The sequence below is a fragment of the Siniperca chuatsi genome, linkage group LG18, assembly GCF_020085105.1.
Source record: "Siniperca chuatsi isolate FFG_IHB_CAS linkage group LG18, ASM2008510v1, whole genome shotgun sequence".
In the NCBI taxonomy this organism is placed as follows: Eukaryota; Metazoa; Chordata; class Actinopteri; order Centrarchiformes; family Sinipercidae; genus Siniperca; species Siniperca chuatsi.
Window position 1 is genome coordinate 15,551,661 of NC_058059.1, and position 27,598 is coordinate 15,579,258.

Here is a 27,598-nt window from a genome sequence, read left to right on the forward strand (position 1 = left end):
ACCTATTATGCTTTTCCTAATTTTCTATCATATATAATGTTACAATGTCAGATGTTCATTTTAAACGTGGCCAAAGTTTCAAATAATGAGGTAGGCTAAACGTATGTAAGTAATCCCTGTGAGCAAAAAGCTCAGGCTTCAGACTGCCTAGTTGGCATCAACTCTGTGATGCTCGCTCATGATCTGCACTGGGTTGCACCAGCTATGTGTAAATTCTCTCCTAAGTTACGGTGGAAAGTCGACACTAGAGGATTAGTAACTACTACTTATTTTGCAACTAAATCAGCTACTAAAACTGGTTGCAACACGATTACTTGGGGCATAACCTAACTAGTTTGGACGTAAAGTCATAACTAAGGCAAGTGACCAATCAAAAATCAAAGATAAGAGTTCCATCATCGTGGTTACCGTGCTCATTAGCTTTCTGGCTGGAATGAGCCACTTGGCATTGTAGGACATCTTAGTAAGCTAGATCAATATTGAAATCTATGTTGCAAAATGGCATGCAATTAATGAAAATATTATGCTGTGTGGCAGAAATACTGTTTTACCATTAGTGAGTATAATTCTGTGACATTTTATAATTTACACCTACCCTAGGGACCTGGGTAACTATGTAGTTGTTACTTAGAGTTAGTTTGACTTATCTCCATAGGTTAACTGACGATCTGGGGAAGACTGGAGAGGAGACCTGGGGTAAGATACTGCAGGAGATGGATGATTGGATGGATCGCAGGTGTGCAGGAGGATTGGTTGCAAGGCTTGATTGGTAGTTGGTTGCAGGTGTGTATGAGAGGGAATGAAGGCTATGCCAAGACCAGATCTCACACACACACACACACACACACACACACGAACAGGGGACAGACACACACACACACACACCAAGAGTGGACAGACCAGACACACCCACACACACACCCAGCAGGGGACAGACACACACACCAACCGGGGACATACACACATACTGGGATAGAATACCAACAGGGGGCATACACACATACTGTGATCAGATACCAACCGGGGGCGTAAACACATACTGGGATCAGACACCAACCAGGGACGTACACACAAACGGGACAGTGACCAGATATACTTTAGTAATGCATGAATCACAACTTTGTAATAATTTACGCTATAACTAGGCTAAGTTCGAACTTACACACAGCTGGTACAACATGCTGCTGGTCCAGGCACAGCACACCCCATTATCTGTACGGATACTCGTTTCAGCCAAGTACTTGCTCAGCCCTGGTAGCTGTCATAGCAGTCGAGCCGGCAACACAATAATGCAGTGTGCAAGGTCACAGCACTGGGTGTATAAAGAGAACTGGATACAGCGGATGGTTTAACATTAGTGAATATGGATCTGGTACTAGGGTGTGCGTTTTACATTGAATCATAAAACTGGTATTTGTATCTGCATTAACCTGTCTGAATTAGATAAGTTGTTTTTTGAAAATATCCAAAATTAGTTACCTTGTATTGTGTATTACTGTTATTACTTATGGAGCCCCAAAGTGTTCAGTCTTAAATGAAGATGAATAAATTGTGTAAAATCTTAAAAAAATAAACCAAGAAATGTGAAATGATTTAATAAATTATTAAAATTAAATTTCAAATGTCTGTATTTCATAATGAGATTTTTCCCAGTGACACTGAAACTATTTACGAGATCATTAAAAGTCAATCTCATCATAGCGGAATGTTATTTCATCATTTTTATTTTCATATCAACAAAGTTTTATCTTTTATTTCATTGTAGATTTGTTTCAAATTCCCGGCTCATTTTATTTCATAATGTCACATTTCATGATGATACCACTAGTCACCACCCCCTCATCTTTCAGCCAAACACATGCCCCCTGCCTCTCCTAGCAAGCTGGACAACTGCTACCAAATTTAACCAGTTAGCTCCTGTTAGCTAGAGCAAAAAACAATGTCAAAATAATTCAGAATTTTGTCACACTGTTTTCGATCTCAATGACCAAAAACAGCCTAGCCATGATAAGAGTGACAACCTACGTCTGTCTGTCCATCCACCCTGTGCCTGAAGTGGAAAAAAATAAGTGCCAGTAGTCCCCTTATTCACATGCTGGCATGTTTATCAGCCAGTATCAGCAAATCATTAAGTATTACATTCTACAGTGAATAAAAGATCCTAGGATATATTGCTGATGTTCACAACACACATTTATTTAACCAAGGGGACAGCCATTTTAATTATTAGAGTAAAATATATTAAAATTATTAATTATTAAATAATTATTAAAAGTTATTGTAAGGATAATGTAACGTTGCTTAGACTAGCCGCCAGAGCCGGTCCTGAGCTCCCTGGGGCATTAAGCAAAATTCTGCTACGAGGCCCTCCTACCTGACCCGTGAGCCACGTAAACCATTTGCCACTGCCACACAGTAATGCGTGACAGTGCTCCCATTACAATCCTCCCTCCTTTAAAACTGTTTGCTCCATCTGTCGGTCAAAAGCCTGGTTTATGCTCAAAGCAGATCCAGCATCTCCTCTACTGACAAACTTAGCATTTTATAGCATAGCACTATTATTAATTTTATCAGCTGCATCAGGCCCATGAAAAACTGGCTGCCCAGATTTCCTTTGATACATTTTCAAAAGTAAAATACTATTTATACTATGGCTTGGCTGAGATGTGCATCCTGTCAACAGTCAATGTCAATCCATTGGAAGTGGCTGGCAAGCAAGCAAGACACAGACAGACCAAGAGATGCTGCCCACCTGAGGTGAAGACAAAAAGTTAGTAAAAAGTACAGTAAAAAAGGGACTAAAACAACAGTCTGTCAGAGGCAGGTTAAATGTGTTAGAGGAAAGTTTGAGGCATCTCCTAAAACTAGATTTTTTATCCGTGCACTGAAGTTGTCTGTGTGAAATAGCCTGCAGGCTTCCTTTAACTAAAATCTTCTCAATATGTTATTAATCTTTTCTGAATACCAAAGGCTTAATATGCACCGCCCTTTTATTCCATGTAGAAAACTCCACATGGTCAGAAGTCAAACATGGATTATTTGACATTTGGGCAGAAAGGGCATTGTACACAAATCAAGCACTGGGGCTTTTTCACTCATGCCTCTGTCATAATAATAAAGACTGTGTGCCATGTCACATCCCCATATTCCAGTGGCTTAGATTTATATTAGTATTACAAATATGGCTCAGATTTAGGCAAACTGGCTAAAGAATTTCCCATCTGCCAACAATATGCCCAGTAAGGAAATTGACATAGTGTGTATTTTCTACTGTATACAATTTTGCAACTGAGTTTTGCGTGTCATTCCTCCACATCTGTTTTCACTTTTTGGAAAAGTGTAATAATTTTTGTCCAGTATCCATATTCCATCCTTTTAATACTGTGAATAAGATGACATTTGACGTGCACATCATGTTTTTGGCACGCAAACCTAAACGTACTGTAAGTCAGCCCCGTCATCATTACCCAAACAACCATCTGAAAGGGATTCTTCCATTTCATTACAAATGTATTGTCTTAGACTTTACATTCTATTTTATTAACTGATAGTTATTTTATGAGATGACTTTATACTTTATAAAAAACTGTGCATGTATCGATAGCCAAATCTTGCTTTCCTATAGAAATACTACATTAGGAAATACTTTATGTTTTCAAATATGAGGTGAACAAAATCTGACTAAGAGACGGTGCTTCACATTGTTTTTTCTTCTTCCAGACTGAGCGTCTCTCTGCAAAAATGTATCTTTAATTTTCATGGCTGCTGTCAAGTACCTCATTTGAGTTCTTTCTCACTTTTTGTAGCATCATTCACATAGTCCTTTAATCTTTCCAAATGCAGCATTGGTAGCAAGTTAGTTTAGTCCTGCTGTTCTACTAATTGAAAGCTTATTTTACTCTTTATTCTACTTTTTTAAATCCTTAAACCTTTGATGTCATGATCTTTCTATTTGGAAGCCAGAGACTGCAGCCAGCTTTAACTGAGCAGACTACAAATACAGTGTAATAATGAAGGGGAAAGGGGGAGCTAATGGAAGAAAGGGGCACCACTGAACTAAAACATCTCACCTGCAGAAGTAGGTCTAAGTGTGCAGTTTTACAGAACGCTGAGCAAGAACTTTGTTGTATTTTTTGTTATTTTCTTACCTCTGGCAGCTTTCAGCAGGTAAACAATTAACTGAGCATGAAGAGTGAAGGCTCAGATTCTGTCACAATCAGCACTTCTCATTTGCTGATGTGGGGTTTTAGGCTCCCTTCTGTACCCCAGCAGGGGGCATCACACCACAGTTCAAGACCTGAAATAGACTCTGAACTGCATTTACACTGTGTCTTATATGATGAACATTACATTGTTCTGCAGTGAGACTAATTTGTGATGGACTTCAGCCCCAGAGACCCACCTGTTGGATTATTTTATGCTGATGTTTTGATGTTCATGGCTGTATGTAGAACGGCCGATGCTTTTTTAAGCTCAATCTTTGTTGTACAGTTCTTCACACTTATAATGAGATTTCTGACTCACTGATCTACTGTATACATCAAACATGTGGATGCCATGCACAGAAATAATTCTGTTCTGTATTTTTCTGGTACAACATTTAATTTCTGGTAACTTGATATTAATATAATATTCTCTTTTTTTTGGTGGTTTATTAATAGCGCAAGATAAGTGATTAACAAGAAGACACATATGAGACATAACAAGGCAAGACAGAGAAACAAGGACAGCAATAAAAAAAAATACAGTTACGATTAAATAATTAAGCAATTAACAGGAGTTACCTGAGTACATTTGCAATTTCACATTTAGATTATATTATTATACACACACACCTACTGATGTACGAATAGGTGTATGTGTGGGAGTTGTGTGTGTAAGGATATAGGGGGAAGAGAGACAGAGAAGGGAAGATTTATTTGTCTATTTTGGTTAAATTTGTCATTTAATTTTCTCGACACATAAAGGAACATGTAATCTGCCAAAATATATGAGAACCTGAAAGTTATTCCAGAGTAATTTCACATGGACAGATGAACTGCAATGCTATGAAATTAGCACAAGAGGTCAGTGTCACACTTTGTTTTTGTCCAAGATGTGTGACACCTCCACTGAAGTGTGAAGTGTGGAGACTGAAGGTGTTGACATATTTTCCACACCAAAAACTGACAGGTGCAGTGTGAAAATCAGGAAACACAGAGGTCATGAGGAACAAATAAAATCAATATCATGTTTATGAACTTCTGCAGCATTCTTGAGGAAGTGATTTTCATCATTTCTCTTTTATTAGAAATTGAAGAGAAAAACCCATACCTGTTTGGTGAAGGTCTGACTCACCATAAGGTCAAAGAATGTTTTTTTTTCTCGCACACAATTTTGACTTCTTTTACTCAGTTAGCTTGAAGTCAGCATCTAATGGCAATTAGAGGAACTGCTTAAGTCACCATGGTATTAATTTCTGCTTTTAAATGGAGGTTTCCACATGTAACAAAAAACGAGTAACCTAAATAAATGGAAACACATAAAATACTGTCTAAACAATGAGTCACAAATATATTTGTTTCAAACTAACCGATAACGCTTGTAAAAAAAATGCCCCATTTAATCTGCACAGTTTGAATGTAGAATATGTTTACTGTAAGTAAAGCAGTTGGAAGAATATACTGTAGATGTATAAAATTTGCTGTTGACATACATAAGAAAGGAACAAAATGTGATATTTAGGCTCTCAAGAGTACCCTACAGCTTCAGAAATGTTATGGTACACAGCACACACTAGTGGTCTATTTCTGGAACTGAAGCTTAATAACATTCAGACCAAAAACATTACAGAAAGGCAACAATATTTTATTCAAATGATGAACAAGATACAGTATGTATAGAATAACTCATTTAAAGGTCCCATTTTGTTGTCAGGGACCTCTCATGCTATGACAATACAGTGGTATGTGTTCAGTATGTTGGCATGCATTTAGAAGGAAAGAGCCCCCAAAGCTCTTAATGAAATACATTTACACTACTGAATGCAAAATCATGTGAACAGTAAAAGTTAATCACTTAGCCTGGCTCTTCTGACAAGAATGGGCAAAGACTGCATTGAAACTAACTACAGATTTAAATATTGTACATGTAAAATATTTATCTTGTGTGTGGAAAGCATGTTTAAATGAGGTGACATTTCACAGTATGACACAAATTGATACATTTATGCAATTAATTTTCTGACTAAATCATGGGCATTAAAAGATCATTAGCTATCATCGAGAAAAAAGAGTATCCTTCAAAAGTACAGTACAGTAATGTTATGAAAATCTAAAGCCAGAGTGCCTGTCTCTATTTTCAGCACTCCACAGTGGAGAGCACAGCTTAATTACATCTTTCTGGATAAAACATTGGGTAAGCAAAAATAAATTACAATCAGTCAACAACATACAGCCCTCCTCATCCAGCCACTGAGCGTGCACACTGTACGTGACAATGTGCCAGGGCGTACCATTGCACCATACAGAGAAAGATGCATCATATGCATAGTACTAGTCTTAAAAAAACAGACATACAGTTCGTATAGTTCAGAGTGACATGCAAGTAGTAAGTTAAAAAAAGTCCAAAGTCCCTTTCTCATACAATCAGCACTTAAGTGCTGAAGTAATGAGTGTGTGGAAGCATTAAATGCAGTAAATACTGTGTCAATATCCTATGTTAGAGACACATCGAGTGACTTTATCTACTTACACTACCATATTTGAGAAAATGGAGAAAACAAATGAAATGTAAACAAAAGGAACACAAGTGGAAAAATCCTAATTTACTGCTTTGGGATCATCTAAAATAAAACACATCAATAAATAAAAGTAAAGTAATAAAAGTACTTTATAATTCATTTGAAATATTTGCAGAGTGGCCTACACCGACGACCAAAGATGACAACGGTTTTTAAGTTCAACAATATGCATAGATTTGTACAAAAAGTCTGCAGCTGCACCATGCTTCCATCTCAAAACTTCAGTAGCAAGCTCTAATAGCTCAATAAAGAACAAATACTTTAAAGGTTTGTTTTCTTTAAGTTAGCGTACTATATTTACAAAATTAGATGTAATTGAAGGTTTTGGTGTCCTGAAAATGTGCAGTTTTAAAATAACACCAGTGATTCTTACAATACAAAACAAAAACATTCATAATTTTAATTTCACACGGTTGAAAAATGTGAACCTCTGTTCCTCAGTATCACAACACACAACCTTGTTTGTCCAAACAACTGGAGAGAACTGATTTGCAGTTTAAACAATAAAAAACCAGACAATGGCAACAGAATAAAAACAAATTCTGTTTTTCTCATATGCATTTGGTAGATCACTACCTTCATTAATCACCATTTGTTGCAGCTCTATGAATTTAAAAATATATAGCAAACACCTAAAAATCATATCATTGTTCACTTAAAAAATAAATGATTGTTCACAAAGCACTATATCAACTGTTAACGCTTTCTATTGATGGTATTAAATCAGAGCCTTGATAAAGAGCCAGTGATAAGACAAAAAAAATAATCGAAGTGTGTCTATGAGCGTGCAAATGTTTATAAATAGCTTATATAGTGTTTGCATTGGGAAAGTAAACACATGCATTCAATGAAGTAAACATATTTTCACTCCCCTTTTCATTTTGGGAAAACTGTACAAATTCTTCACTCTAAAATATGTTACAAAACTGGGCACTGCTACTCTGCGGAGTGAACCAGACAATCATTGTCAAGAAACCTGCTCTACTAAAGAGAATGTCGAGGTGATGGTGAAGACAACCATCCCTCCCCATAAACCATCACCATCGCCTGCTCCCATGCCCTGTATACCTGAAAGAATTGTCAAGTAAAGACAAGGAGAAACACAAGTGGCTGAACTACAATAAAACACGAAAATGTGTACAGTTGACGCCTGAGACAAAGCATGCTAGGACTATAAATGCATGCAGGATAAGAGGAGGGGAATGGGTTGGGCAATATGGGCTGAAGACAGCTTCAAGATTCAGGAGGATCCTCTCCTGGAAGGTTCCCATGGGACAGTCTAAAGTCCCACAACCCCAAACTGAGCCTTTTAAGAGGAGAGAATGGAATAAAAGCTTTAAAAATGTTGTCAAAGTGCCTTAGATCCTTAATTTCTCCCTTTTTTTCTGCGTCCACCACACTTGTCCACCTCCGAGGAAATGTACATAGGTGCAGGCTGCCAGTATCAAACTGTGAGTAAAGGGGTGTACTGCTGTGTGGTTGCAGGCAAGCAAATACCAGCGTGCATAATAAACCCTCTGCATCAGGAAAGAGCCTCATCCTCTCCCACGTAGGGCAGGTCCATATTCCTCATGCCATCACCGCTCTCCTGTTTCCTAAGTAACACACCAGAGACCCAGCATTAGTTATAGCACTGCTATGGGCCTGCTGTCAACCCTATATCACTGAACAGAGAAAGGAATAAGCTACTGTTAAGCTATGTTTAGGAACTATTAATTGTTACATAATGCAAGGCAGCAAGCAAGTTTACATATCATACACAAGGGGAAACTTTAGGAAATAAAGAAAAGGGGAAACATGGGGAAAAGTTATATTAAAGAAGTTAATTGGTTTTCCTCAAGGAGAGACACAAAGACATCAATTAACAGGCATGTCCTTTGGATACGTATGGAAAGTGCTTCATGCAAAGGAATGAGTAACATCTAATTAAGATAAATGGATGCTCTGGGCTCATGATGAACTGAGTGTGGACAAAAAAATGCTACTTTTGTTTTGACTGTCAGACAGGCATTGACTCAACTGTATTATGTTCTTTTTTGAAGTAGAAGCGTAAAGTGTGGCAGTATTGTATTTCAACACCACAAACTGCAGCCTCAAGTATTGCTGCAAAGTTGTATCAACACCTCTCTGAAACTGGATTGCAATAGCTTGCGCAGGTCTTCATGATATTTTGTCCATCCCCATAATATTGTGTATTATTCCACAGATCAGGTGCTCAGAATATAATTCTGTAAGTATTTAACCACAGCTCTGGTCACTTATTCATGGCCTTGTTCATACAAAGTAGCTTATGCAAGTCCAATTTAGCTTTAACTATTTAAATAACTTCAATTGCTATAATTTGTTATATAATGAAATGGGATTTTATGCACTACACACCACATGCTTCACCAAAAGCACCCTTAATATACAGTAATTCATCTTGCAGGTACTACAGACTCTAGAGCACAACATTCCTGAAGATGTCTTGTCCAAACACCCCTAAACTAGCACAGGCTAGTTTACAAACTCGGTGCACAAGAGTATTTGACCATTAAAGCTATATTGAGAAATACAGCATGCCCGGGGTCTTAAAGTATACTCTTAAACAGTACTAAAGCAGGCAAGAGTTGTCCTAAAGTTATTTACCTTCTTTGGTTACAATGAATGTAGCAGTATCTCACACTGCCTCCTCTGCCTTTCCTGCAGGGCAGGAGAGGGAGGAGATAAATAATAACAGTCTTCTTGACAAACTACTTGATAAACATTAGCTGGCTATACTTAGAGGACCCAGCAGCTCTAAGTAAGAATATAGTAGTGACAGCATACTGTTACGACTACTTTGAATCCTAATATTACTGCAAAACCTTAGCTAGAGACAGAGTTTAGAGTCTGTAGTGTGTCTGTACACAATCCTTACGTGAGCATTTGCCCTGGAGCGCACAAACTGCTGCGGTCCTCTTTACGGCCCCAATCAAAGGGGTTCCCAAAGGAGCGCTTCCTCAGCATAGTTCTCACCATGATCTGAAAAAGAATTATGTACAATACACAAATCCAAAAATTATGCTCAGAAATGTAAAGAAAAGAAAGAAGAAAACCCTCACTTTCATTATAAACAACTTATAAACAATGTTCTGTTGTATAACGACGGTGGTGTTATGGTAATATCAACACTTTTTATTTTATAACCTTCATAATGAGCATACATTACCAACAGATCTGCTATATCATTTATTTTTACTAGATGCCATAGTTTATTGTCCTACAGAACAACAGACAGCACTCAGCATAACCCTAATGTACCTGCACAGCACAGATCATTGTGCCGTGACAAAGAATGGCAAAATGACAGCAGATGTGGTAAATTTACAAGTTTACAAGGTAGATTTATTCAGCATTTTACAGCACAGGGTTATATAATGAGATTAAGTTTTAGTTCCCTTTATGCTACTCACAAAAACAAACGTTTTATACAAAAATTATATACAGTAGATGGGTGAAAAAATAATAAGTCATAGAAATAAAACAATTTTACATGGTGGAGCGCTGAGGATGAATTGAGGAGTCTCACAGTCTGAGGGAAGAAGCTGCTCTGTAGTCTGGTGGTACAGCAGCAGATACTTCTGAATCTCTTGCCAGATGGCAGCAGGGTGAACAGGCTGTGGTTGGGCTGGGTACGATATTTTAGTATCCCTTGTCTTTGTCTGTATGTTCTACTTTTTAACTTTGTTCAGTTGGCAGGTGTGTTCATAATAATGTTGTGTCTGTCCTTTCAATTTAAGTACTTAAGTGCTAGTTAGAGAAGATCACACAAACAACAAAGCGCTGAAAGGCTTCAAATTCATCCCAAACTTTCATATCTTTCGCAACATTTGGCATTAATTAATGTAAATTATGACAATAAATTAAAAAGTCATGCATCTGGTGTAGCACAAAGTGCAGAGAGGGCAATCAAGTAGGTGGTAGTGGTGTAGTGACTGTGTTTTGGGGTGGTGCGATGTGACTGAAATATAGTAACAAAATTAAATATAAGAACTTGAAAAATATCTTTTATACTAATACAGACGTACAGAGAATTAGCAATTAGTTTGCTCCTGACAAAGCATTCATTCTCAGTTTTGTCTCAATGTGTGACAGCATGCCTCTCTCAGGGAAGCTGAATTGAAAATGAACTGTACCCATCAGATGACTCATGACCAGAGGCAAAAACAAATTAGACTTGTGCATGACTGTGATGTTCATAGATGTGATTTTTTCTAAAATCTTCTAAAATAAAAACAAGTTCATAAACTCACCACTGTAGCCAGGCTGGGGATGTGTTTAACAGAATTCTCTACCTCCTCCTCAGTCACCTCAATCAGCATACAACAGTTGTCATCCTCCGGCGGAAGCGGCTCCGCACCATGCCTCGTCACCCATGAGTGCACCTGCACACAAACATGACAAACACCAAGACTAACTTTATAGAACAGATGCACGTTTATAAAGTAGACCAAGTTAAGCTATGCAGGATACAGGTTACAATTTTTTAACAAGACACATTATTTACGGACTTTCATAAATGTCACATTTAGAATTAAATGAATGGATAAAGAACATTGCAAAACAGACTAGCCATAACTCTGTATTGTCAAGGATCTGACAAACAGCAGCATTTCAATATTAGGAGATATTTTTTCCTCCAACCACAAATGGTTTAAATTGCACCACAGCACATGTGACTGAGGCATCACTATCAGGACAGCTTCATATGCAGATCAAAGAATGAGTTCCTGTAAGATGCAGTGGTTTCTCTTCATTCACACAGACGCTCTTCTCTTTTAGAAGTTCTGTTTCAGGTGGTTTACTGCACCCTATGTAATATCAAATGTGCTTTAATGCAAACTAATGGAAAGAGAGTGTTTACCTTAATCTGTGGGATTGATATTCTGGTCTCTGGATTCTTGTCCAGCATTTTCAGCAACAAATCTTTGAGATCATCGGAGATGTCAGCACTGCTGAGACAGAAAGAATCTCAGGTACAGATTAACTTACATTTAAATTTTGCAAAATAAAAGATACAGTAATTAAGTAAATAAATAAGTGGCCACTGAAATGTGTATTTCATGTATAACTTTAGCAAACAGCCATTTAATTATATAAACAACAGCCACTGGGTAGTGATAGCATTTTGACATAGGATGATTGGAGGAGCAGAACTGACTGTTCAGGTAACTCCACCGGTTGTGTTTTGATTTTCTGATGAAGACTGAGGATGCGCTCATCCATAAATGGACACTGTAAATGAAAGAAAGGTATTAGTTCAATGGACAGATCATGGACCAACAGATTGTCATTCAGGAAAAACTCTAAAACAACAAACTAACAAAATCACAGTATTTAGTGTATCTGTTTTTGCCAAAACACTCACTCACCACTCCAAAGACGAAGCAATAAAGTGTCACTCCCATGGCCCAAACATCCAAAGCCTACATGATACACAAATGTGATGAAGATTTTCTGTTATGAAATTGCTCCTTCAGTGTATGATAGTTGAAATCCACCACTGTACACAAAAAACATATTTGGTCCCAAGAAAAATATGAAAACTAGGACAGTAGATTATATATGAAAATTATTTTTAAAACCTAAAAGCAAAGGTTCTTGCATTTCTGAACATCCCCAGAGGGCGCTAGTTAGCTAACTGGTCCTTCACCTTTCCAGAGAAGTTCTTTCTGGTCTCAGAAAGCGTTTCAGGGGCAAGGAAGGCAGGTGTTCCCACTGTGCTGGTCAGGAGGGCATCAGCCCCCTCAAACTGGTTACTGACTCCAAAGTCTGCTATCTTAATGTGTCCATCTTCTCCCACCAACAGGTTAGAAGGTTTGATGTCTCTGTGGATGATCCTCTGGTAATGTACTGTTGAAACAGAAAAAGAAAATTATTACAGCAACAAGATCACCTTTGAAAAATTCTGCTTATAGCAAGAGACGATGAATATTCTCTTACAGTGCAACCAAGTCTGGATTGAGAGGGGGGTCTTTTCATCTTCTGAGAATTTGAATTTTTAATTGTGAACAAATCTGCTGTTGGCTTGATGGGATAAAATTAAAATGGCTTGGACCCATGTGGAGGAGTCTCTGGCACTCTGGCAGTGCACTTAGACAAGAAGTTGGATAAACATTTCAGCAATTACAGCAACAGAAGGATCACACCCACCGTTCCTGCTTTAGATGTGAAAACAAGAAAAACATACTAATCTGTTTGAAATATATATTTTAACCAAACTACCTGCACTGTGACTATAATTGTTATTACTTAGAATGAGGAAAAAAATGAAGCTTCAGACTGTTTCATTGCCCCTGGTGCAGAGGCCTCCTCCTCTCCTGTGCTGAAATGCATTTGGAGCCATTTGAGATCATGTGAAATGAGCCTTGTGTGTGGCTAGGGTCAAGCACACATGTAGGACTTGTATAAATGGCATGGAAGAATTGTAGGACAAGGGCAAATCTAGATACAAAAGAGCTTCATCTTGATACCTCGATTATTTAATTCTAATTTCGACATTCCCAACACTGTATATAATAGACCTTTATCTCTATAGGGGACACAGAAGATTTAAGAAAATTATCACAGACAAGAACAGCTAATTATGGGATATTATTGTGTATTAAGTTAATTCTTCAACAAAATTGTTTCATTTCCAGGAGGTAATTATCTGTATTAGTGTCTGTCTGATCATTTTTACTCCAAGAAGGTTAAGGTTGAAGTACTGAGTTTCCTTTTTTACAATCATTTTAAATTGCAAGTCAAAATTAATCTGAATCTGAGAAGAATCTATATTAAACTGCAGCTCAATCAATATTGAATCAGCTTGAAATCACAGCATATCTAGATGCGTAACAAATGATCTAAGAGAGATAGATACACAACCCTAAACACCTCATTCTTAATGCTCTACCACGCAGTCACAGGCTGAGTGTTGTTGTTTTTTTAAATGTATTTTATCATTTACTGTGGTATTTTATTTCTCTGTGAAGCACTTTGTTTTGATAAGTGTTCTATAAATGAGGTTATTATTATTATAAGAGTAACAGGAGGTTTGGAAGACTCACAATACTCGATTCCCCTGAGCAAATCTTGGAAGTAAAAGCGTGACTGGTCCTCACTGAAAGGTTTATCTGTAGGTACCTCCATCACAGCCCTGAATACATAAACAGGTACACACACACACACACACACACACTCAATTAGCAATCATAACTAATGAGATTGAGCTCATTCCAGTGTCACAATCATTACCATAAAAGAGGCTTAGCTTACCCTTGCTTGACCAGCTCAAACACTGTGACAGAAACACAGATGAGATTAGTGATGAAAGCTTTTCGGTTACCAAGACATAAACAAACTAAAAAACAAGATATTTTAAGATGAGCTTCAAATAACTTTCTTTTATGCTTGCTTTATGCATGACTGCATGGTGTGTGTGTGTCTTTGTGTATGTGTGTGTGCTTGCGGCGTGTATGTGTTGTTCTGAAAGCTGACTGTCTGGCCACAACGTACCCATGTACAGATGGTCCTCGCTGGGGTCATCCAAAACCTGGCGCCAAATCACAGAGAAATGGAAATGAGTCTAAACACACACACATGCACGCACACAATAGATCATCTTTTGTATGCAGTGAAAATAAATACACCCTGGAATCACTCTGGAATCTCTAATAATTGCACATAGAGTACAAAGCCATGACAATGTTACACAGACAACTGTGTTATAATGCCATAATTTTGTTGTATTTGAGGCTCTTTAAAAGGTCTGGGAGGTTTCAGTCATTGCTACTCTCAAACTTTGTTTTCCTTTCCCTTTGTACAGACGTGTTAGAATGAGAACAATGCAACAATGCAATTTGAAATAATGGAGATTGTTGTTTTGATCCTTATTTTTCTGCTATTATCTGCTGAGGCTTCTTTCCAATTTGTTCCATTAGCGAGTTGGCAACATACCTTTGTTGCTCTTTAGAGAGAAGAGGCGCAATCAGAAGACTTAGCCCAAACTGGGTTTTTTAACCTTGATCTCAAACCTGCACTTTTTCTCCCTGAAATGAAATCCACTATGGATTGGAAAACTTTTCGTTTTTGAAGACATAACAGATATCACACACAATTCTGTTTAAAACGTGTTCAGGAAAAATAAAAATATATGAAAAATAAATTAAAATAGCCAAAATGTAGGTTTTAACAGCATTCACCTCTACTAGTTTCACCACATTGGGATGGTCCAGCTTTTTCAGGATGGCAATCTCTTGATAGACCCGCTCCAGGGGTCCTTTGGGCTGAGGGAGGCCTTCAGGGGCCACTTTGGCTCCACGAGGGGGAGGTCTCCCTGGGTGGGCATGGATTTCAGGTGAGGGAAGGATAGGATGGATAGAAGGACATGATGGTACAAAAGACAGGGTGGGTTTCAGTATTGGCATGCAGTGTTCATGTACAACTGAAGCATAGACTATACTCTCTGCAGTGTTAACAATCTGTCCCTGGCTCCAGACTCACGTGGGAAACCTGCCTGCCTCATCAGCCTCCTCTTGGACAACACCTTCATCGCCTACAGGAGAGAACGGGAGATGGATTTGGATAGGGGGGAGGATAAGAGAAAGAGGGAGAGGGGGTGAGAGAACCAAATGGGGAAGAGATCCAGAGAAAATATGAACAGAAAGGTAGACAAAAAAGAAGAGTAAGACCCAGCAGAGTGAGATGATGCATATCTGACAATGCACCCACACACACTACATGAATATCTCAGCGCCTATGAATTTCTCCCCTCACCTTGAACATCCTTTGTGTATTTGTGACTACTAACATTGATCAGCATCATCATCAGCACAAACGATTATAAAAGCTAGACTTACAAAAGAAGACACTGGCTGTTCTTACTGTCAACCCTGGTGCAAAATGATATAAATAAAGTAATGTACATTGCCTCATCATTCCTTATCTTAAAAGAATTACTCAAGATAATGTCAACTAAACCAACTGATAATAATGTTTAGCTGTAACTCATAAAATATACTTGAGACAATTAAGGGTGTGAGCGGTATGTGTATTCGTCTCGAACCGTTCCGTACAGGACGTTCGGTTCGGTATGCGACTTCCTTGGATCGTTACGCCATGTGACCCAAACTATTACTGTCAAAATAGTCTGTTTATGTCGACTAACCGCACGCGTGGAACAAAAATTATAGAGCGTGAGTTTTACCTGGAACGTTTTGGCAATGCACCAGTTGCTGCCTATCAGCTGTAGCATGCTATTCATCTTAACCCAGTTAGCCCGGTTAGTCAAGCTCATGTAGTGTCGCTGCCTCCGAATGGTAAACACGAATGAGAGACCAGAGCTGGAGGATCCTCCCTGACATTTAGATCCACTGTATGGGAGCATTACGGTTTCCCGGTTAGTTACGATGAGCAACTATGAGTGTCAAACTGTATGCCAACATTGTTCAACTAAAGTCGGGTTTGTCTGTGGAAAAAACTTCAAACATGTCATTTACAACGGCATCACCCAAATTTATTGATTAGCGGAACAAGACAAAACCAGATTGGAAGTCGAGTGCTTCTCCACAGCGTTCAGGCAGCCTCTCACTGTAGATTCGGACCATGCCATCATAACTAATGTTATAACGTTAGGAGTATTTCTCGCTGCAGATGTGCGACCACACTCAGTAGTAGAGAATACAGATTTTAAGCATAAGGTCAAAGTGCTTGAGCCCCACCACAACGTGCCTTCCCGTGTGCATTTCAGTCAGTCCGTTGTGCTGCTCTGTATAAACCAGCGCAAGCTGCAGTTGTTGTTGAGTGCATTAACTGTTACAGTAAGAATCATGGTCAATGAACCACTGTTTAATGTTTACATTTTTCAAAATAAATTACAAAAATATTTTTTTTGTTTTCCCTGCTGTACCGAAAACATACCGAACCATGACCATAAAACCGAGGTACATACCAAACTGTGAATTTTGTGTACCGTTACACCCCTAGAGACAATAAATATATACTTTGAGACAAATTTGTGATTTATAAATATTACTGATGGACTTCTGGGTGTTGTTAGCTAACTTGACCTGTTTTATTTTAAAATTATAAAATTATAAATATAATTTAATTATAAATGTACTTAAATACCATGTGAAAGTTAATGGTACCCTGCAAGTACTAGGATAGCCTACATGCCATGCCATGCAGATTTCTAGTGGGTAACCAGCCAGAGATCTCCTTGACCATTTCTTGAACAACTACTGTAGCTGACAACCATCTAGGCAGAGTTGGACAAAGAGCGCAATGTGTGACAGCTACATTGTTGGGTGGATATTTTCCCTGTTCGGGGGAAACAAGACTTTTTTTAATAGCCTCAATGCCCTCAGTTATTATGGCAATGATATAATCACTGAATGTGACATGTGGGCTTTGTCACTTGGGAGGAATATTAAAATAATCCCCATGTCATTGTCCGTCAATATCATGCAGCTTAATGAGAATTGCAGCTCTAATCATGAAGTGCAAACAGAAAAGCTCAAGCTGATGTGTTATTACAGTACTCAGCGAGGCACAATTAACTGGAGACATTTTCATATGGGGAGGTTTCACATAAAATCACACCAGTAAATGTGACAAGGGGGTCTGCTTGTTATGAGGCATGTCTGTGTGTGTGTGTGTGACAAATGATAAGGAATGAGAGAGAAGTGAGAGAAACACAGACAGTGTTAATAGTTGGGAATGAATCACATCTGTATTTGTGTGTGCATGAAGTACTCACATAGTATGTATTGTCATCCTCATTGTAAGCCAGCTTGACAACACCATATGAGCCCTGGGCCAGGAATAAATCAAAGAGAACAGAAGCCAATAAAGTGAGACTTAGCAGCTGTCAATTCTTCACATAAAAAAAATAAAATCACACTCTGTGCAAAGCAAACTAAATAAATCCAAATACACACAGGAACAAATACACATACACACAGGAGGGAAGTGTGTGGGCTGACAGTGTTCACTGAAAGAGTACCAGCTGCTTCAAAGTGAGAACAGAGAAATTCAAATCATCTCTCCCTCTCTCTCTTTCATTTTTGATTTCAGGCTAATTAAGGAAACTGGATCTGGTTTATGCTATCAAGCTCCCCTTCCCACACACAGGAAATTCAGGATAAAAACTAGGCCCAATTAGTAGCCTGTGTGCACAAATCCATGCCCAAAAAAAAAAACTAAGAGAGAGAGCAGGATCAGTTCCTGCTGGGGGAGCAGATTGGAGAGGCAGCACAGAGCTCATCCTACAGTCCCAGAGATGATCTGACAACAAGAGCATCTCCAACAATCTTGAAAGGCTCTAATTGTCTCCGCTGAACACTAAACCACACACACTAACATGTCTACCTACATGCAGAAATCCACAGACATGCACATTCTGTCTTATTAAACCCACAATCTAAAACGTGCATACAAGCACACACAACCGCGCACACACAACCGCTCACTCACACACACACACACACACACACACACACACACACACACACACACACACACACACACACTTGTATCCACTAAGCCTTGCACAACCCTTAGAGAGCGCTATTTATACCACCCTCTCATCCATCTTCCAACTCTCCCTTGGCCTGGTAGTTTACACAGAGTTTGGGAAATGAGGACAGCCGGGAGAGAGGATATCAGAGACTGTTACTGCGTGTCCTTGATGATGTGCGCTACTTGACAGACATGCAGTAGGCGGAAGGGAGAGGAAAATGGAAGAGGCAGTGAAAGGGAGCAATCAGTGAGTTGTCTCTGATGGTACCTTTCCAATCTCATCTTTCAGCTTGTACTGGTTGAGTTGAACACAATCCTTGAAGAGAGGGAGGTAAGAGAAAAGAGAGGAGGAGAAAATGGTTTCTTTTCAAATGAAATCACATCAGATATTTTAGCAGTTAAGATACCCTAGATACATCATGAGCATTCATACAAAATTGGCTTCTTCATGCGAAATCATGTCCATAAACTTTCACTTCAATTAAATTTTCTTTTTTACATTTCCATTTTCAACAGAAACTCATAAGTGCAGTGTTCTGCACATCAGTGTTCCCAAGGGTGCCTGATGTCTTGCAACTTGACACATTTTCTGTGCTTGTCAGCATGTCAGTATGAGTCTGCAATCACTGTCCCAGTTCAATTTGTCATTCTCTAAGATTCTTTCAAAGTAAAACCTCGACAAATCCAGACAAATCCAGGTTTGTAGTTAATATATCTGCTAATCTTCAAACGTGCCTGAGATTTAGGATGTGTTTCCCAGTTTTGTAGTATATTTTGTAGTCTTTAAAGGGAACTAGGCAGTCTAGTACAGGTGTATTCTACCCTCATTTGTATGATGGAAAGCAATGTGGATTTAAAACAATGAGTGATAGGAACACAGACACTGCTGAGAACAAACTGAACCCAGCCTACAGAGAATGATTCATACAAACAACTAGAGGTGCTCTGGCTAACCAGCTCTTCATTAAAAACATATTACTAAATGTAATTTATTTGATTGTTGGTCTCTTGATTAGATCATTAAAAGACCTAAGTGCAAAGAAAGACAGTAAGATGATGTGAATATAGAATTCAGAGGAATTACAATGATCAACAGCATTACATTACACTTGCCATAAGACAATATTTCAAATTATTTCACCTAATTAACCTTTATTTGTATTTGTTTCACATCTACAATATGTGATTCTGTGAAAGCAGAAATGTATATCAGGCTCTAAATTTCATATAGGAGAACCTCTGCAGCCTGCTGCCCTAAGAGAGATTCTATCTCCAGTACATGACATTTACAGGTTTCTGCGTCTATGTGTAACAGGGAACACAACTATTATCTACATCTACTGAGACTGTAAAACCTTACCTTTGCGTCCACAAAGCTCAGTCTTTACCAGTGTGCTGCTGCTTTTAAGACAAATGCACATGTAGTTCTGCTTACTTTCAGACGCAAGTATGATACTGATATTTTGATAACTAACAGATGTTCAAGAGGAGCACCTCTGTACGAGCCTGGCTCTGTGAACATTAGTTAGTTTGTTCATCCATGTGTAACGCTTCATGCAATGCAGTCCTTAAGGGAATACACTGGTCAGATGGTGCAAAGACCATAAATTATATAATCACAATTATCATTACACTGGCTGTAACCTCATATTGGCTAATTTGTAACTGATTTCTTCTTCATCTGAACAATCATGGACAAACAAAACTGACTTGGTTCTACAGAGGGTAAATATTAAGGTAAACAACTGGTATCAATATGGCAAACAGTAATTAAAGCATTATTTTGTTCCAGACAGGCTGGGACACCTTTTAAGCAGCAATGTCATCATCATAGAGGCTTATAAAAATTCAAATCCTTAACACTGGAATGGACTGGATGTTAGCCTCAAGGCTTGACCATACCTGGAGGTCTGTGATGGAAACACTGTGGGACTCCACAGTGGGCCGGCGGGGCAAGCGTGGCGAGGAGTGGGGTGATGTGATAGGCGAGTAGGGTAATGACGGGTAAATATAGCGCCCGTTGAGTCCCGGAGAGCTGCAGGGTGATGCTGCCGATTGAGAGCGCTCCTGCAGAGATAGTTTCCTGTCTGACAAGCTTAACCTTCCCCTTTGCTCTTGGCTTTCAGGTAGCAGAGCCTTTGGCCGGCCAACTGTGTGGGACAGCAGGTCGCAGGAAGGAGTCCGGAAAGGTGTCGCCACAGAGGAAGCTGGCTCGGGCGTCTCAGAACTGTCCATTTCTTCTACCTGAAATGTGATACATTCAAATCATATATATTTTACTTATTGCATGTTCACATGTGTAAGGCTGTCTTGGTACGGGTTTTATATGATGATCAATATGTAGTATTTGTCAGTTTATATCAACTTTATATGAGACAATGCAGTTTGTGCCTATCTTCTAGATGACATTGTGTATTTCAATTCAAGGCATTAGTACAATTAAATAAATTGTTTGCCTCCCTTCCTTTTTGTATTAACAATACCAGCAAGACCTGCACATTACAACACAATCCATTATAACAGATGGACAAAAAATACTTTGTGTGAGATTAATAACCTTAATTATTTTTTGAGAATGTGTCAGATTTTTCAAATGTTGATTCCACTCATGCTCATGACTTCTCAATTTAGATTTATTTATGGATCTACAAAATACAAACGAATGCATGGGATATCATGTTAAAGTGAGAACACTTACTGCCTACATGGTCTCAAAACTTCATAACTACGAGTCTGAAATGGGGTCTGGAAAAAATAAAACTATGGGCATGTATCATGTGTCATGGAACCATTTCATTCAGTAGAAACTCAAATGTCCAATTAGATCTCTGGTACATATAGTGTTACCTGGGTGTGTTTCATCTTACCTCCTCCTCTTCCCCAGCCTCTCCAGGTGGTCTGCTGGGTTCGTACTCCGTGACCACGATGAGGGATTCCATGGGGTCTGGGGAGGGTGTCTCAGAGAGGGTGTTCAAAGGTGGAGCGGGACAGCTGCACAGCAGATCAGGCAGGGGTTGTGAGGGCTGTGCTGGGGGTGCATGACTGCCACAGGAGGCCGGCGGCTCAGCAGAGGGCCAGGGGGTTACATGACAAGGAAACATAGTGCCTCTTCACAAAGACTGACAACCACTGCTCCATCAGATGGGAACCTTGGGGGGAATTGGTGCCTAAGACACAAGAGAACATTCCAGAATAAGAAAATACATGTGGAGAACAATTGCTGTCCTTTCAAATATCTACAGCCCTATTAATAGGTGGAGCCTTTAAATGGTACGAAGTACTGGGACAGAGCAAACTGAAAAACAAACAGAAAGAGTACATTCTGAGTTATCTGGACAGTGTCCTCCTTAAATGGCTACCCTAAAAAAGAGTACTATGCTCCTGAAATACTAGTAATATCTAATATAGCATATCTAGTATATCTATAGCAATATATAATATCAGTAATATTACAACCTCCTTCCTCCTCCACCAGCCACCTCTCTCTCAGCTACATCATTCTTTACTGATGGCAGCCATCAGTGTCCAATTCACAGAACCACTCAACCACAGTGTATCTCCTCTGGTTAAGGGTGTGTTACAATTGTTTGCATTTTCCCCTCTCCCTGTGAAAGATGTCTCTACACATCTGCTCTCGAGCCATCCCAACACCTATTCCCTCCAAGTTCTTTCAAGCCAGCTCACCTACAATCATGCCTGCAATAAAGTACATGATTCATGCTTTATTGGCTTTGTGTACATTCCCCACAATGTGGAGCAGGCTGAAAAAGCCCAGTTATCAGTTCTCACCGATAGGTCTGTTGACAGCCTTTGACATGGTGAACCAACAAATCCTCCTGTCCACCCTATCTGAACTAGGCACCTTGGCTACAGCGCTACTCTGGATTGAGTCTTACCTCACAGGACAATCAATCAAAGTGGCATGGCAAAGAGAAGAGTCTAAGCGTCACTTCCTTTCCACTGGGGACCACAAGGATCGATGTGTGGTCCACTTCTCATCTCAATATACACCACCTCCCTTGGTTTGATTATCTGCTCACATGGTTTCTCTTGCCACCTCAGCTCTATCTGTCCTCCCCACCAGATGGTCCCACTGTCTCGGCACGGATCTCAACCAGCCTCACTGATATCTCAAAATGGATGATGATGGAATGGGACCTTCAACTTAGTCTCTCTAAGACTGAACTTCTGGTGATCCTAGCCAGTCCCTCTATTCAGCACAACATTAGATAACCAGCTCAGCTCAGAGGTACCAAACTGAATTCAGTCAGCAGAATCTCTTTCTGTCTTCAAAAATCACTTGAAGACCTACCTCTTCCAAGAGTACCTAATCACAATTCTTCTTTCGCATGTTCATTCTAATAACATGCTCTCTCTCCCTCCCTCGTTCTCTGTCTATCTCTCGGTCAAAACAAATTATATAGAATTTGCTATGAACTTAGGCTACTCCATGCACCTGCAATCTTGTATCACATGTATCAATTTGGATCTGAGCGTGGTGGCACTTATTCTCAAAGGCTTCTCCTTGATCTACTGTGGCTTGGATTGTACCTCATTTGTACATGGCTTTGTACAAATGCGTCTACCAAATGAACAAATATAATGGTAAATGCACAGGAACTACTTCCATAGCATCTTGATTATCTTGATGGAGTTGCAAGGTAACAAATCTACACATGCTGACTATAGGCTAGGGTTTGCAAACATCAACAAATATCAATTAATGGCATACAAGCTCCCAATAGCTTCAACACTGTTTTAAAAGAGTTTCCTGTTTACACCTGTTCTACTAACACATCATATGGTTCTTCTGTGGCATGTTCAACCAGTGCATAGTGCACAATCAACTGGAGATGAGGTTACTCACTTAGCTTTGGATTTTTGCCATAATTTGCTCATGCTGCATGACCAGGGTTATAGGGAGGGAGCCCAAGACCATATTTAACCAATACCAATATCCTGCTTTAGTATTAATGTTTTAGTTCAACACATAAAACAACAACTTTGCAACGAAAATTGGACTTTTCTGAGGTAGGCCTTAACAAACGGTATATATTATGCATGTAGGAAGAACAAATACAAATAAACAAAAACCTGGTCTACCTTAAGTATACTCCCTTTACTAAACCTACTTAAAGCAACTGTGAAGTGGGAGTCAAGATAAACAAAAAACAGACAGTAACTGTATATTTTTAGCCAAGAATAATTTAGGGCTGGCATAAATCCTGCGACAAAGTATGACAAAATGTATATATACAACTAACGTTTAATTACCTTTGCACACAGCTGGAGCTGTCAGTGTTTGACTGGCCAGCGTGAACCAAGTTGTGTGTATAATGAAAGGGTGTGGGAAAAACAATCAGAGATGCTGTTAACTAGCTCTGAAACATAAGTAGATACAGCTCTTTCCGTATGAAACATCCGTGGGGTCTGGACTTTTTCCACACATTCTGTTAAGTGCTAATTAATGCAAACAAACATGTCTAGTATCACAAACTTCCGCTCTAAGTGGACAGATTTGATGCATCTATAAAAGCCATGGTTCAGTCTGCTTTTGATGTCAGTTATACAACGTGGTTAATTATCATTTGTACAGCATATAACCAAAACCTTTTTTGCATAATGTCAAGAGCACCATTTCCATCTCCAAGTCCACTCAGCTTATTATCTGCTCATTATCTGTGAGAGGAATGGAGAGAGAAGGAAAGGAGGGAGTAAAAGAGAGAAAGAAAGAAGCAGAGAGGGATCCTTGATTTCCGTTATGGTTTTGAAAGGATTGTGGCACTGTCAGTGTGTGGGAGCTGAGTAAATCTCACAGATACAGGAAAACAAGGGGAGGCAATAAGAAAAACAGCTCCAGCCAGGTTCAGAATGAGGACCATGTGTGGGAAGAGACACCCACTCCAGGTGGCCTCTCTACCTCCATTGCCAGCCTATATATAGTGATGCTAACTCACAAAAAGAAAAGAAAGAATCACCACACATTTACACAAAGACTCATATTGAGCATAAGTTCCATAATTACTTCCTGGTTTTCTTGACTGCTTGGTCTCTTTAGCCCCTTTCACACATACTGTAAAATAGCCATTACAAAAAGTCATCGTTATCATGGGATGTTACGTCAATCTTGAATGTTACAATTTTTTCAAAAACACACATTTGCCAGCTGTTGTACCTTTTTCACTTTTCCTACAATACCCAGTATCCTTGTCTCATTCTGCTGAAAAAAGAAGCTCTTGAAATCCAGTTTGACTTTTGACATAGTATCGCTGCCACCAAAGTGACACAATGTGCCCTAATAAGTGGACTCAGTGGAGTACAGAAAAACTTAGAGACGTGACCCTGGATGAAACTCGCAATGCACTAGTTAAGGTAGACGTTTTATATCCAGAGAAGAGAGGCAACTTACCAAGCTTGATCTACTTGATCTCTGATAAATGGTAAGGCATACATGTAAAGGTTTCCATTCACATGAAGAGGTTTTTTGTGCAGTTTCTACATTAGTGATGATTAAAAAGTCTTTACATAACTTTATCACTTATAGCAAGACACACAATGTCACTGCAAATCTCATTCTCCGCCGAGGGCGGGGTTTGGAAATTAGCCCTGAACGTCAGTCAAACAGTGGTTCATTTTGTCTTTGGTGGCAGGATTTGCAGCAGCATGAGAAATCAACAAAAGGAAGCTGAATGCCAGCTTAGTTGGTTTCTGTTGACGTTTTGGGGTCAATAGCCACTAGTTAGGAAGTGAGTTCCGGAAACTTGAAGCTACTGTTAGCCTAGCACTCATTAGAATCCTTTACCTTGGAGCTCAGAAAGCTACTTTGACACAACTCACACGTCATGTTTATCAATCTGTTTTAATTATGTCACCCACCTCTCACCCCAAATTAGGAGGGGACTGGACACAAACTAATACTATATCCAAGCTTTCAGCAAAACATGTGAAATATCAAATCCCTCCTTGCTAGACATCCTTGCTAACTAGGCTAAGCTGCACACTAGCACTAAAGATAAAAACAGCATAGCCCCCAATGTTTCTATAGTTCCTATACAAAGATAATGTATATCAAGGATGACTGAACTGCTGGCTAAAGCCCTAAACTTCTCTGACCCCTGGTGATCGCAGCAGCTAGACGAAGAACAAGCAGTTAGATTTGAGCCTTGTGAAACACCAACAGATGCTGCCTAGCTCCAGATGCCATACTGCGCCTCTTATCATAACAAAAGTCACATGACCTGACATTCACTATCTGGGCAGGAGGGGAGGGGGAGAGAGGACTTATCAGAGCTTTTGGGGGTCCAAGCCATAGACATATAAGTACAACACAAGGCCATCTGGAGCAGAGGAGAATCCCCAGCTTCATTAAAAGATCAACAAGGCAACCCTATCAGTGATCTGCGAAGCCGCGAAAAAAAATAAAGCTCCTGTAAATGGAGGGATGAGCATCTTCAGCCAACTTAACTATAGTGTTATCACACAATCACAGTTCAATATTACTGAGAATCTGAAATATTTCATTGTCAGCCAAGATATTTAACTCCAAAATACACCACACTTAGGCACTGTTATGAAATACTCTTTGGAGATGTTTACCCATTATCAACTCTGTATCAACCACAAAAAACAGTTAATATTAAGGCTACAGCTAAAGATTATTTTCTCAATTAATTGTCAGAAAGTAGTGAAAAATGTGCATCATGATAACCAGAACCAAAGGTGACGTCTTCATACTGATTATTATGACTTACAATGTTATACCTAAAGATATCAATTTTCCAATGATATTAAACAGAGAAATTGACCAATTGAAAATTAATCGATTAACAAAGTAGTTTTGTCATTGACTACTCGATTAAAGCGACTTTCACCTCTAGTTGATTTTTTATTTTTCGATTATCTAACAAGTAACACAGTAATGTTGGTATATGCGAGTTAGATTACAATCATTCTTTACAGAATAATGACATCCATAGAATAGGGAAGTGTAGCCAAATTTGTCAACAGAGACCATTTGGGAAAATATACAGTGTATACAATTCTCACGATTTAAAAAATAGGATTTACTGCCCATTCGATCACCAGCAAAAATAGAAGATGGTGCATTTCAAGTATGTTATCAAATCTGTCATCATGTGATAAACAACACCACTGTATCCTGATGAACAGTGGTCTGAAAACATTTCAAAATCATCAAAACACTGAAAAAAAATACAGGAAAAGAAATACATTGGGGGAACATACAGGCCGATATTGGGTGCTATCTTTTGTAAAGGACATGTTAATGCAATTCTTAATTCTTAAAAAGATCTATACATAATAACAATGAAAACAAAACTGTTTCCATTACAATCCACAGCAGCATTAACTTACTTTCAGCATAAGTATTAAACGTTAACGCAATCAAACCATTAGCAAGACCAAGACTCGTTATTTACATTGTTTTCTTGCGTTAACTCAGAAACACATATTACCTTTGACTCTACTGTTATAACGTTACTGTTATGTGCAACTGATATTAACAATGGTTTCGCTTTCCTAGTGTAGTAATAGCTAACTGACACGCATAACTGAGAATTATCACATTGACTGTAAACATTAAAACAAGCAAGCGCCTTTTACTATCAACGCTATCACAAATTCATAGATGAAACGAGTATTAACCGTCGTCTAAGCTAACTTAGCCCTAAGCGTCAAAGTCAAACAGCTCAGCTAACGTTAGCAGCTGCTTCTTCTGTCAGATACAGATGTTGGGCAGGAGTCAAGGATGCTAGTGCGAGTGAGTAACGTCCATAGTACGCCCGATGACACGCTACGGAAGACATGCAAACAAAAAACAAATACATGTACAACATTAAACCTTACCTTAACGTGTTTCTTAGGCCCACAAGTCACAATTGTGAGGTTGCCTCTCCCTCTTAAGCTGCGGTGTAAGTAACGTCTCTACCACGACGGCTAGCTAGTGGTTTGAGAAACGGGGAGACTGTAGCGGACTGATAACCGATGTTGTGATGGACCAATCCAGCTGAGCACGCAGGTCCCGTGCTTGACATGGAGGAAGTGTTGGAGAAACAGGCAGTGTGGTAACTTACCGTTAATAGATGCAGCAATGTAATTCACAAGAACCTAACGTTACATTACGGAAGAGATGAGCTACCCTTTGTTCGCCTTTTCGTTTAACTCGCGACCTCAAAATAAAACACTTCATGGTTCTTGGGGATTTCTGCTACAAGCATTTTGTAGCCTGCTGGCTCCCCCCTGTGGTGTATTAGAGTCGCACCCTAGAATTAACAG

The 27,598-nt window shown here is 39.1% G+C and overlaps 1 protein-coding gene across 4 annotated transcripts; it reads right to left on the bottom strand.

Moving 5' to 3' along the window:
* Positions 1 to 5,831: 5,831 nt before the first annotated feature.
* On the bottom strand, positions 5,832 to 27,534 carry LOC122865658 (calcium/calmodulin-dependent protein kinase kinase 2). Of its 4 annotated transcripts, none has more exons than XM_044174393.1 (18): positions 27,170 to 27,534; positions 21,172 to 21,471; positions 20,207 to 20,548; positions 18,573 to 18,620; positions 17,544 to 17,597; positions 15,287 to 15,338; positions 14,986 to 15,119; positions 14,300 to 14,336; positions 14,060 to 14,081; positions 13,852 to 13,940; positions 12,456 to 12,655; positions 12,175 to 12,228; positions 11,964 to 12,037; positions 11,667 to 11,757; positions 11,056 to 11,187; positions 9,681 to 9,784; positions 9,410 to 9,463; positions 5,832 to 8,376 (listed from the first exon to the last, which is right to left on the bottom strand). In XM_044174393.1, exons 2-18 carry the CDS (start codon positions 21,403 to 21,405, stop codon positions 8,304 to 8,306), a joined length of 1,794 nt encoding a protein of 597 aa, XP_044030328.1. In that variant the 5' UTR covers positions 21,406 to 21,471; positions 27,170 to 27,534; the 3' UTR covers positions 5,832 to 8,303. The 4 variants fall into 4 exon arrangements, with proteins under 4 accessions (XP_044030328.1, XP_044030329.1, XP_044030330.1 ...); XM_044174394.1 differs by having other exon boundaries at positions 11,667 to 11,754; positions 27,170 to 27,533; XM_044174395.1 differs by lacking the exon at positions 9,410 to 9,463 and having other exon boundaries at positions 27,170 to 27,532.
* Between the last annotated feature and the right edge of the window lie 64 nt (positions 27,535 to 27,598).